This window comes from Malassezia vespertilionis, chromosome 2 (genome assembly GCF_029542925.1).
Source record: "Malassezia vespertilionis chromosome 2, complete sequence".
Taxonomy (NCBI): Eukaryota; Fungi; Basidiomycota; class Malasseziomycetes; order Malasseziales; family Malasseziaceae; genus Malassezia; species Malassezia vespertilionis.
Window position 1 is genome coordinate 1,198,638 of NC_079248.1, and position 11,775 is coordinate 1,210,412.

Below are 11,775 nucleotides of genomic sequence, written 5' to 3' on the forward strand. Positions count from 1 at the left end.
AACAACATCACGAACGCAGCCTGCCAGCTGGACACGCTTGGCTGCGCGAGCCTCGGATGATCGCGCAGCAGCGACATGGAAGCAAAAGCGCGAGGACGCCGGTGGATGTGGAGGCGCTGACTGCGCACGTCCCGATGCCTGCCATGGGACTCGACGTAGCGACGCTCAACTGCTGGTGCGTCAAGGCGCGACTGACAACAGGGGCCTGCGGTTCTTCTCCAAGATGCGTGCGGAGCGGCTCCGTGCGATCGGGCAGCGGCTTGCACAGACGGACCACGATGTGGTTGCTTTGCAAGAAATTTGGTTTGCGTCGCAGGACTGGCGCTATGTACAGCAGGCATGCGAGGCCAAGTACCCGTACAGCCGTTTCTTTCTGACGTGCGTCGAGAACATACTGACTCCAGCGGCGCATTTGGCTCGGGACTCGCAATTCTCTCAAAGCACCCCATCGTGGAGATGCAAACTCACATGTACTCTCTCACAGGCACGCCGATCTATGTGCAGCACGGCGACTGGATTGCAGGCAAGGCATGTGGGTGTGCGACTATAAAACACCCGACACTGGGACTTATTGATGTGTGGGATACACATTTCACTGCGGTCGGTGGGCAGGTAGGGCCCGAGACGCGCCGCGCCAACAGCGTGGTCGAGGCGTTTGAACTTGCACACCGGTGCCGGATCAGTGCGGAGCGCGGAAGGCATGTAGTGTGCATGGGTGACTTTAATTCCTTGCCGGACTCTGTATGCATCGCCATCTTGCACCGGTACGGCGGGCTGTACGACGCATGCCTGGATGTAGATCAAACGCAAGGCGCGCTGTTGGACAGTGCGATTACATGCGATAGCCCCGACAATACTTGGACGAAGGGCAAGCCGCTGGACGAGCTTGCAGTGAGGCACCGAGGAAAACGGCTTGACTATGTCCTATACCGCGGCCCGAACACGGCGCCTGACGACTGGGTCTGTACGCGGAGCCGCGTGGTGTTCAAAGAGCTCATTCCGGATCTCGAGGTATCGTACTCGGACCACTTTGGCGTTGAAGCGACTCTGGATGTGCGGCCGCAGGGTGTGCAGGCACGGACTGCGTCGCGCGAAAGTGCTGTAGAGATCTTATGGGATGCATTGCCGATCTTGGACCACGCCCTGCGCTCCGCCAAGGCCCAACAGCGCTCGCATTACCACGTGTTTTGGGGTTCATTGGTGTTTGCAGTGGCGCTCGTCGCGGCAAATGCTTGTGCAAGTGCTTGGTTGCGCTATGGACGCAGCGTCGCGCCCGCACTCGTAACGTGTATCCCAATGGTTCCCACCGTCTGGGCTGGGACCACAGCACTGTACAGCGCGGTGGTCTGGGGAGAATGGCATCAGCGTATGTATAGTTGGAATGCTAACCGTAGGTGCGCTTCGTACAGCGATTGCTTCATTTGAGACGGCGATTGCAGGATTGGGTGAGTAGGATGCGAGGCATTTATTGCAATACATGTCTTTGGCAGAACGCTTTTAACTTTGGTATTTAAAGTGTAAGACTATCAGCAAATGCAGTAAAAGGTGAATCACGCAGAAAAACTCTGTTCGTTCGTATGGAAAGGCATTTCGTTTTGATAAGGAGGACTCATTACAACTTCATTGGCTCTTTATCGTTCGGATGAAAAGGGGAGTTTTTTTTTTCCTTTTCGTATACACTTCTTCGTTCAGTATGCACAAGTCAAGCTTCAGGCCTTCGCAAAACAGGCGCATTTATCGCCACACTTGCATGCGTCGGCACACGCACATCCGTTAGTGCACACACATCCGTCGTTGCACACGCCTTGGCAAGCAGCACTGCTGCAGCATGTACAAGCCTTTGCAGAGAAAGGCTTAGTGTTGGTAGTAGAAGAGCATCCGCACTGTTGGTTAGAATACCCAGTGTAAAGTGTACGTACAGTCATAGTGAATAAAGTAGGGTGCGGCCTGTGTCGAGTCCGCCTATTTATCCTATTCACCCCGCTGCAAGCCACGCAACGCACATGCCGCAAAATTGCGCAAGTCAGATACATCCAATCGCAAAATAGCGCGCATCACGTGAAAGCAAAAAAGACGCAATTTGGGCACTGTGGCAATGCACGAAAGGGCGTGGCAATGCGTGGACTTGCACGAAAGGGGGTGTGGCAATGCGCAAAAAGGCGTGGCATTGCGTGGCATTGCGCGAAAGGCATGGCATTGCGCCTAAAGGCGTGGCAACGCGCATGATAAGAGTGCTATCATGTTCAACACTTACTAGATTCAAACGTCGCTACATATCGATAGTGGTATAATAGTATGAACGCAATGCAAAGGTATTTGCAAGCATCTAGTGCTTGCACGTACAGTTGCCGCCGCACTTGCCGCCGCATGAAGCAAAAGCATCGCACGTGCATGACTTGGTACCGCAAACGCAGTTGTTCTCGCACTTGCCGCCACACGAGGCGGATGCGCTACACTTGCATGTCTTTGTCCCGCATGCGCAGGAAGAGCCGCATGTGCAAGATGGGGCACATTGGCAAGCCTTGTTCTGATGAGAAGGATTCATCGTGTAAAGTCGTGCGGAAACATACGTCCAGCGTGCTTTTTATAGTCTGCACGTTTGTGCGGCCAAGACCTTTGCACCGATCAATGTACTACTGCGCTTATTTCGCTCCAATCATATCGCGCGATACTGTTTGTCGCACGACAGCAAAATGGCACGTGCCGAGTCGTCCGCGCGATGTACGCGGGCTGATTCGGCGAACGACTTGCGTCGTATTCGCCATCAGGATACGTCTTGCGTGTTCGTCGCAGCTACACCGACCTTGCAGCGAGTGTGGAGCGCACCTCGACAGGAAAAAGACATGGCGGCGCAAAGCAAACAAGACATAGGCATGTAGAAAGGCTCTCGCCAGACGGCGAAAAGTTTAAAATACAATTACATGGCTACAAATCCTGAACGGGCAAGCGCTGCTGCGGCATCGGGGGTATGTCGTGGTGCAAAAAATAACCACCGCCATTGAGCACCATGGTGACAAGGAATACGGCAATCATGGCAGGAATCCAGAACCAAAGGAGCATGCGGTCGTCATAAACGCCGCGGCGTGCAGGCACCACTTGATTCTCTCCTTCCATGTCCTTCGCAGATCGCATACGCGCTGCGCGTTTCCTTGAGCGGCTTCCAGACGCGGTCTTTGCAGACGCACGGCGCGTATTGCTGTTCTCCTCGGCGCTAGTGAGCAAACTGCCCCGGAGTGCCGCGTCCTGGTCGGCATCCGTGACAAGCTTCTCGCCTAGGACGTGGCGAGAGGAGCCCGACTTGTTGTCCAGCGTTGCTTCGTCATAAGTGGGCGGTGGCGAAGATGCTTCTGCAGGCGAGTTCGGTCGAGTCGGCGTGTTCAACGCATGCTTATCCTTGCCCTGCACCGCCGGACAGCAAAGCGCGGCGAGCTCGGCGAAGGAAATGCTTGCGTCTTCCGAGTCGCTCTCATCAAGCTCGTCGAGCAGTGGTGTGTTGGTGGCGATTGGCGTACCATCTTCGTCCTCCGAATCGGTGGCATCCGAATAGCCAGGCTCGTCGGTCATATCCTGCATCCATTGGGCAAGGATGGCACACGTATCTGATTTGTCGCTTCCGTGCGCCATATCTAGCGCAAGATAGTGCTGATTGGACTGCATCGTGGCTGTGGCGCCGTGCGCAAGAAGCATCTCTACGATCGCTCGTGTGCTGTACATGGCGGCAAAATGTAACGGCGTGCATCCGTTCGTGTCTTGTGCATTCACAAGTGCGCCGTGGGCCAAAAGGTAGGCCGTCAGGTCATGATACTTTTGCGCAATGGCAAGATGCAGCAGCGTATGGCCTTCCTTGTTGTTGGCGTGCAATACGTTGCGCCTGCCATTGTACCGGCCGGCACCCGTGTTTAAGAGCTGCAGCAAGGCCATGACATTCTCCTCCACGCTTTGACCGGCGCGCGCAGAGAACATCGTGCCATCCTGCTGGTTGGAGTTGACAATGCGCATGGCAACGTCTTTGGCCGAGGCCATTCTTCCAGTCATTTGCATGCCGACCACTTGAAGGGCAAGCTCCATCAATGCACGCTCGGTCGGGTCGACATAGGTGAACAGCTGCAGCGGCTGGCCAGGCACATTCTCCGTGCTGACTTGGCCTTTGCGGAGCGTAACAGTGACTGGTCCAGGCACAGCGCTTGGCGGCAAGAGACAAACCAGGGTGGACTCTGCCCAGATTCGCGTAAAGGAGCAGGGCATATCGCCAAAGTAGCACTCGAACTCGTCGGCAAAATTCTCGCCCAGGATGGTAATCTCAATGCCGCCCGTCGTGGGACCTTCAGCGGGAATGAGTTTGGTGATCTTAGGCACAGCCAATGACTGCGGAAGCTGCGCGAGTGGATCGTGAAGAGGAAGCGGTACATTGTTCAATGGCGAGGCAAAAGAGGTTTCCATCGGCACCATATTGGCACAGTCGGGTGCGTCGACGTGAAATGGCGTGTTTAGCAAGTTCAGCGCATCCTCATCCATGGCGGGCGATACAGAGCGGAGAGAACCAAGTGCGTTTTGGCCCCCCATCTCGCTTTGCATGGCATCCGGCAAGGTATTCCACAGATAGTTGGGTGTGGAATCGAGTAAAAATGAGGCGCCTCGCTTTTTATCGTGCGTGCTTTGCGCAGAGAAAAAACGCTGGCGGGCGGGAGCATCTTCGTATGGTTTCGGCCGCTCACGCGGACGCCCAGAGGCAGGCTCGACCGACTTGGGCGAGAGGCTGCTGGCAAACGCACCGTCCTCGGGCTCTGTTTCGATGCGCCTCGTACGGCGGTCCGACATGCGCGCGGCGACCGTGTTCTGCGCAATGGATTTGTGGTCGTCCATAATCATGATGGGGGGTGTGGTGCCAGAGGCAACAAACGTACCCAGACGATCGCGCAGTGTAAAGACGATTTGGAACCCAAGTTTTTCACGGTGGTGTCGGCAGTAGCAGGTAATCCGCGTGGAGAGCGTCACTTCGCCATTGTGGAAGTCGATATAGTCGCCGCAGTTGAACAGGACCGTATGCTTGCGTTCCTCTTCCTCCATACGCTGCATCGCAATGTCAACCGCGTTTGGCAAGCTTGGATCAATATTCAACGCGCGGATTTCTTCCTCCGTGGGGTACGTCGAGGGAGAAAGACGCTTGGACTTTTTGCGATGCGCACGTTTGCGCTCGCGCTCGCGACAACTGTTGCATACATAAACGCGCGAATGCGGCGCAGTTGCATTGATCACGTCCGCCTCAAGCATGAGCAAAGAATCATGCGGCACATTTGTCTTTTGATGCTTCTTCGACTTGCGCTTGGTCCCACTCAGCGGGGGAACTTTGATGTGATCAAAGCTGCCGATGCGCTCCCACACAGGCGCATCGCTTCCGGCAATATTGGTCACTAGCTCGATTCGCATGCGAATCTGCGTCTCGACGCGTGATTTGGCACCTTTGGCGGGAATGCCATGCACGAGGATCTGCATGTTGGAAGGCAAGTCACGACAGTGGGGACGAATAATAGAGGTAGATGAGAGCAGGAGGTCTGCATCGCTCGACATCGAGTGCGGCGCATCCGAGATGGAGTCGCTACGCTCGTGAAGAGGCTGTAATGCAGGCTGTTCGTTCAGCAGCCTGGGGGCGATTGAAGACGCATCAGTGCTCGGAGAGAGCAGGCCGTTGGCAGAGGTGGAAGGCATAGACCCGTTCTCAAACGCAGCAGGCGGCATACCAAACAAGAGCTGTGCCTGTCTCGACTGCTCGAACCGGTACATCGGCAACGCATTCGACTGCACGTGGCCACCTGCCGAGACCAAAGGTGGCGCAGTGCCAGTGAGCCACGGATGCTGCGTTGATTTTTGCCCAGGGCTCGCTTCTAGAGGAGCAAACATGCCCCGTTTGTCAATACTAAGTCTAGACTCGTCCGAAATACAGGACCCGCCATCGTGCAACGGCATGTCTGTCGTGTACTGAACGTCGTTTAGAGAAGGCGACGACGTCAAGGGACGCCAATCCGATAAAAAGTCTCCTTCTGAAGGAGCCACACTCGGCTGGCGCGACCCAAAAGGAGTAACTCCAAACGGTACGTGTACGTGTTCAGGCGCCGGTTCCTCCTGATCGTGACTAGACGCAGGCGAGCTCTCCGATGTGAGACTCGGGGGGGTGGGCGTGTTCTCCGCAAACAGATTCTGGTAGTCTCCTTGCGACGATTCTCTTTTGGTGGAATCTGCTTCTGAGAAAGGCGCCATGATTTACGACATACGCCACGTTTCTACGATGGATGCTTAAAAAAAAGACGACACCCCATGCCGTCGGCTGCGCTCCCCCACGCGTGCGAGTGCGCTCCGATTTGGCCGGTTTGAATCGGCCGGTATACATCGGGCGCCGACAGCTAAAATACTCCGCCAATCACGCGAGTCCAGACAAAGGGCGTGACACCCAACAATTGGGATGCCAAAGTGAAGGAAATGGGTCACGTGTTATACATACAACTCTCCCTTTTTTGGCCACGAGCACCCTTTTTGCAAAAAGGGTAAGTCTGCTGGCCAGGCTAAAAAAAAAAAGCACCCCAAAATGGCACGTAATAGTTGTTTGTTGACCCCCGCGTAATTTCTACGCCGCGAACGTAGTTCAATTTGGCGCCCTGTCTTCAAGACAAACACGGGTTCAAGTCGTCTTGATTGGCGTAATTGTATGCGTGACTAATTAGACAGTCTTTACGCGGCCCCCACCACGTCGTGTCGGTTAGATACAACGCGCGTCGTTTATTAAAATAGCATTCGGACGAATGAAATACTAGGAGGCGAGTGCGAAGAGTCCCCCAGAAGTGTTACTTTTTGTATGATGATGGATCTACAGAATTCGAACATTATCAACGTGACGAATCAGCGAGGCGCTTCTTCCAAGAAAAGGGTGTCACAACCATTCATGTTGGTGCCCTGGTTATGAAGGAAGGAAGAAAAAAAGCTTGCGCGGGGGGTACGACAGGATATATAGTGAGTCGCGGGGCGGTGTCACCGTACCAATACCACTCTCCCTCAACACAACACCTCGGGCTTCCGTCAAAAACACTTCAACACTACACCAATTACGATGCGTGCTACATTCTTCACTACTGTCCTCGTCACCCTTGCCAGTGCCGTACTTGCTGCCCCCACCAACTCGGCCTCTATGGAGAAGCGCGGCAACGGTGGTCGTGTTACCTACTACTCTGGCTACATGATGGCCAACCCTGCCTGCGGCGGTGTTGCTCCCAACGATGACGACATGGTCGCCGCCGTCCGCAGCGACTCGCAATTCAAGTGCGGTGACGATGTGACCCTCTGGAACGGTGACAAGAGTGTCACGGTCAAGATTGTCGACCACTGCGAATCTTGCACCTTTGGTGAATGGTTCGACATCTCCAAGTCTGCATTTAGCAAGCTTGGCGCGCTCGAACTAGGCATTATCAACGACATTGCTTACTGGAACTGGAGCAAGCATTAAATGGGTCGGACAAATGAATACGTCTGATTTCTAGGGCTTTGAGAAAAGGGATTTTATGTTATGGTTCCCAAATGGGATTACAGTCTTTCTAAGTTTGACTCGGTGATTATGTGTTGGCATGTTGTGACTCTTGCGAGGACCCGTTTATGATATCCAGGTCCTAGTCTCGGTCATATGCCTATGATTATACAGTTGCATGAATAGCCATCTTTACAATACAAAATGCATTCAATGCAGTTGAAACGCACTTGATACATGACAGCACGGAACCGTGCGTATCACGTGATCGCGTGGTTCGAGCCACTGGGAGCCGTGTCTCGCGCGAAGTAACACGATGGATCCTAACGTGGAAATGGATCGCTCGGCATTTGCCGGCGTGCCGATCGGATCGGACGACATCGATACGCCTTTGGTGGACTTGGTGCAAGTGCCGTCAGGTGTACAATCGTTCGACGAGCCCGCATCGCTGTTGCAAGAGCGACCGGCGCCGTCATCTGTCCCTGTCGCCAGCCAAGCGCCGCCATCCGCTGCCCCCGGCGAATCTAGCCTCCATTCGAAATTGAACCGAATCCAGCTCATTGACGAGACGCAGCACTTTCACGAGTCTGCCTTTGCAAAGCAGCTGAAAGATTGGGGCCTGGAAGATGCGGGGTTCGGCTACGATATATGTGCTGTACTTGGCTCGCAATCGACCGGAAAATCTACATTGCTGAACAAGCTTTTCGGCACGTCTTTTGACGTGATGAATGAGCGCAAGCGCCAGCAAACCACCAAAGGTATCTGGCTGAGCCGCGGCATGGAGCGCAACGTGTTGGTCATGGATGTAGAAGGCACCGACGGTCGTGAACGCGGCGAGGACCAAGATTTTGAGCGCAAATCGTCCCTCTTTGCACTTACCACAGCCGAGTGTTTGATTGTGAACATGTGGGAGAACCAAGTGGGACTGTACCAAGGCGCGAATATGGGTTTGCTCAAAACGGTGCTGGACGTGAACCTGAGCCTGTTTCAGTCCGGCCGTGCCAAAAGCGGTGCGCCCAAAGAAAAAACAGTGCTCATGTTTGTGGTGCGCGACTATATCGGCACGACGCCTATGGCCAACCTGGAAGAAACGATCCGCGGCGACCTCCAGCGCATCTGGGCGAGCCTGCGCAAGCCAGAGAATCTGATCGACGCGCTGCTCACCGACTTTTTTGACTTCATGTTCCTTGCGCTGCCCCACAAGATCTTGATGCCGCTAGAATTTGACCAAGCGGTAGATGCAATGCGCACCCGCTTCCTTGAACGCGACGATCCCGACTACGTATTCCAGACGCAGTACCACAAGCGGATCCCGATTGATGGCCTCCCGCATTATTTGCAGGGCGTTTGGGACCAGATCGTGCAAAACAAGGACCTCGACCTGCCGACCCAGCAGGAGCTCCTCGCTCAGTTCCGGTGTGACGAGATCGCTGCGCTAGCGTCCGCTGCTTTTGTGGCTGCAGTTGCGTACCTGCGCAACGCCTTGGACGGTGGCAAAGTGCTGCCGATGCTCGGCGAGCAAATGAACAAGCATCGCACGGCAGCGCTCATGGCGTTCGATAAAGATGCCTCGCGCTACCATGCAAGTGTCTATGCGAAAAAACGTGCGGAGTTGACCAAAGGACTCAATGCCACGCTCTTGCCATACTTTTTGACACAGCTAAAGAACCTGGATGCGATGCTCACAAGCTCGTTCCGTGCGCATATTTTGGATCGGATCAGGACGCAGCCCAGCAGTATATTTGGCGATGTTGTGCGCGAAGAACACGCCTTGGCACTGGCGGCATTCGACGCGATGACCGAGCAAATGATCCTCTCCGATACAGACTGGAGTGTCGCCGAGGAGCGCGCCGCGTTGGACGAGTCGATCTGCAGCATGGCTGTTACGCTGCGCGCAGAGCAGTCGAAAAAGATGGCCGTGCAGCTCGAGCGCGAAGTGCGGCGCCGCATTGCCGAGCCTGTTGCGCTCGCCATGGCGCAGCCAGGCGCGGCAATGTGGGACGCGGTGCTGAATGCGTACAGTCGTATTATGGAAGATGCCACGCTGCAGTACAAGCACCGCGCAGTGATGCTCAGCTGCACGCCCCAAGAAGAGGCTGTGGGACTGCACGCCTTGTATCGCACGGGCTGGCGCTCTCTCTTGCAAAAGGTGCACGAGCAGACGGCCGAGCCCGTGCTCAGTGTGCGGCTGCGCAACGCATTCGAGGAAAAATTTCGGTACGACGCCGAGGGTGTGCCGCGCGTTTGGAAGCCGAACGACGATATGGACACTGCGTTTACACAAGCGCGCGATGCGACGCTGAAACTGATTCCTTTGTACGCACGCATCCGACCGAGCGACGAAGCGATGCTGCAGGCTGTGCGCGATAGCGAGCAGGAGCCGTCGTTCCGCGCCGCTGTGGACGCTGGAGATGAGGAGCCACTTGATTTGGACGATGCCTTACAGGTACTGACCGAGCTGCAAAGTGCCGAGATGGGCGTGCGATTGCGGAAAGATGCTGATGCGTATTATGTCGAGGCAAAGCGGAGTACCGTGTCGAGTATGGCGCAAGTTCCTCTGTGGATGTACGCCGTGCTGGTCATGCTTGGCTGGAACGAGGCCATGGCTGTGCTGCGCAGTCCGGTGTACTTTACCCTGCTGTGCATGCTCATTGCGGGTGCGTATGTTGTCTGGCGCTTGAATTTGGGCGGGCCGCTGTTTACCGTGACGACATCTGTTGCGCGCGAAATGCAAAAGGTGGTCGAGGACAAGCTGCGCGAGTACCTCGTGCCTCCTGCGCCATTACCGCCGGCGATGCGGCAGGAGGAGCGTCCTGTAGAAAGTGAGGATGCTTTGAAGCGGCAAGACAGCGTTGAGTAGTGGATAGGAATGCATAGAGGGACGAATGGCATAGAGTGTCAGGCGATCCATTGCCGCTGGAGTGCTACAGAAGACGGCGCAGAGACTGCCGCTGGCATCCGCCCACGGCCAGTATATGCCCCGGCGTTTTTGGGGCAGGCCACGGTCCCTACTACTTGTCTCCAGTCATCGCTGTTTCCAAGTCTACATTCCTCTACCGCCTTGGACCCAGTGATCAGTATATGCACAATAACAAAACAAGGCTGGTATAACGCAGTTAGGCCACATGGCTGCCGCCGCGGTTGCCGCCGCGGTTGCCGCCACGACTGCGGTTGTTGCCGCCGCCGCTGCGCTCATTCACGCGGCGCTGCTCGATCTGGACGGTGGCATCACCGACCTTGATCCCGCCGCCCGTGCTCTGCGTAATCGCCCGCTGCGCAGCGTCGTGCGAGGCAAACTCGGCAAACGCAAAGTTCTTGCCCATGTTCACCTGCACATCCTTCACGGGCCCAAACTGCGACTCGAGCGCTTGCTTCAGCGTGTCGTTCACCGCGGCACTACCGGTCACGTTTTTGATAAAAACGTGTGCGGAGCGCTGGCCGCTTCCTGGGCGGGCTAACTTGGGCGGCGCGGTGCTGGACTGCGACACGGCCGGCGTCGGTGGTGCAGCACTGCCCCATTTCGTTGCATTGCTCGCCGCGAGATTCGCCCAAGTCTTGGGCGCGGCGGGCGCAGCGGGCGCGGCGGGCGCGGCGGGCTCCATAGGTGCAGCCACTGGGGCAGCCATCACAGGCACAGGCACAGGCACAGGCTCTGCAGCAGGCGTAAGCGACACTGGCTCGGGCTCCTTGGGCGCATCCTCGGCGGGTTTCGGCTCGCTGGGAAGAGCCTGCGGCACATGTTCGTGCTCGGCCTCCTTTGTGGGCTCGGCCTCCTCCGAGGACTCGTCCTTCAGGTAGCGGAAGATGTCGTTCAGCACGTAGAACCCATTCGGCTGCTGAGCCAGGAAGAAGGTTTGGGCAAACTTGCGCCAAGCGTTGCCCTTGTTCGACATTTCGCCGAGCACCTGGATAATGATACCGCCGTCCGCAGAAGCCTGGCTATCGACGTTCGACACGTATACTTTGGTATCCACAAACGCGAGATCCTGAAAACGCGTGTGGATATCCTGCTGTCCAAAGCTCGGAGCAACATCCTCGTTCTCTCCTGCATGCACCATCGTGCTGCGCTTGGTGTAGAAACGGTGGAGCTGCGTTGGGTTCTGGTTCATGGTCGTGTAGAACTGCGGAACAAACAGCCAGCCAATCTCGGCTGCCTTGTTTGGCTGTTCCTGAGTGCCGTTCGTAGTACCATTAGCCCGGGACATGCTGAAATGTTGCAATTACACGTAGGGCAAGAAGGCGGCGCCGAACGCCGATAAAAGTCA

General features: G+C 55.9%; 4 protein-coding genes across 4 annotated transcripts; 2 read left to right on the plus strand and 2 right to left on the minus strand.

Moving 5' to 3' along the window:
• Positions 1-223: 223 nt before the first annotated feature.
• On the plus strand, positions 224-1,453 carry ISC1 (sphingomyelin phosphodiesterase; the record flags this gene model as incomplete). Its single annotated transcript, XM_056206269.1, has 3 exons — positions 224-378; positions 405-1,366; positions 1,395-1,453. 3 exons carry the CDS (start codon positions 224-226, stop codon positions 1,451-1,453), a joined length of 1,176 nt encoding a protein of 391 aa, XP_056062244.1.
• Positions 1,454-2,925: 1,472 nt separating this feature from the next.
• On the minus strand, positions 2,926-6,255 carry MVES1_001424 (uncharacterized protein; the record flags this gene model as incomplete). Its single annotated transcript, XM_056206270.1, has 1 exon — positions 2,926-6,255. The coding sequence occupies one exon, from the start codon at positions 6,253-6,255 to the stop codon at positions 2,926-2,928; it is 3,330 nt and encodes a 1,109-aa protein (XP_056062245.1).
• Positions 6,256-7,826: 1,571 nt separating this feature from the next.
• SEY1 (Dynamin-like GTPase that mediates homotypic ER fusion) lies at positions 7,827-10,370 on the plus strand (the record flags this gene model as incomplete). The annotated part of the gene is made up of 1 exon (XM_056206271.1): positions 7,827-10,370. The coding sequence occupies one exon, from the start codon at positions 7,827-7,829 to the stop codon at positions 10,368-10,370; it is 2,544 nt and encodes an 847-aa protein (XP_056062246.1).
• A 256-nt stretch (positions 10,371-10,626) lies between these two features.
• On the minus strand, positions 10,627-11,715 carry MVES1_001426 (uncharacterized protein; the record flags this gene model as incomplete). The annotated part of the gene is made up of 1 exon (XM_056206272.1): positions 10,627-11,715. The coding sequence occupies one exon, from the start codon at positions 11,713-11,715 to the stop codon at positions 10,627-10,629; it is 1,089 nt and encodes a 362-aa protein (XP_056062247.1).
• Between the last annotated feature and the right edge of the window lie 60 nt (positions 11,716-11,775).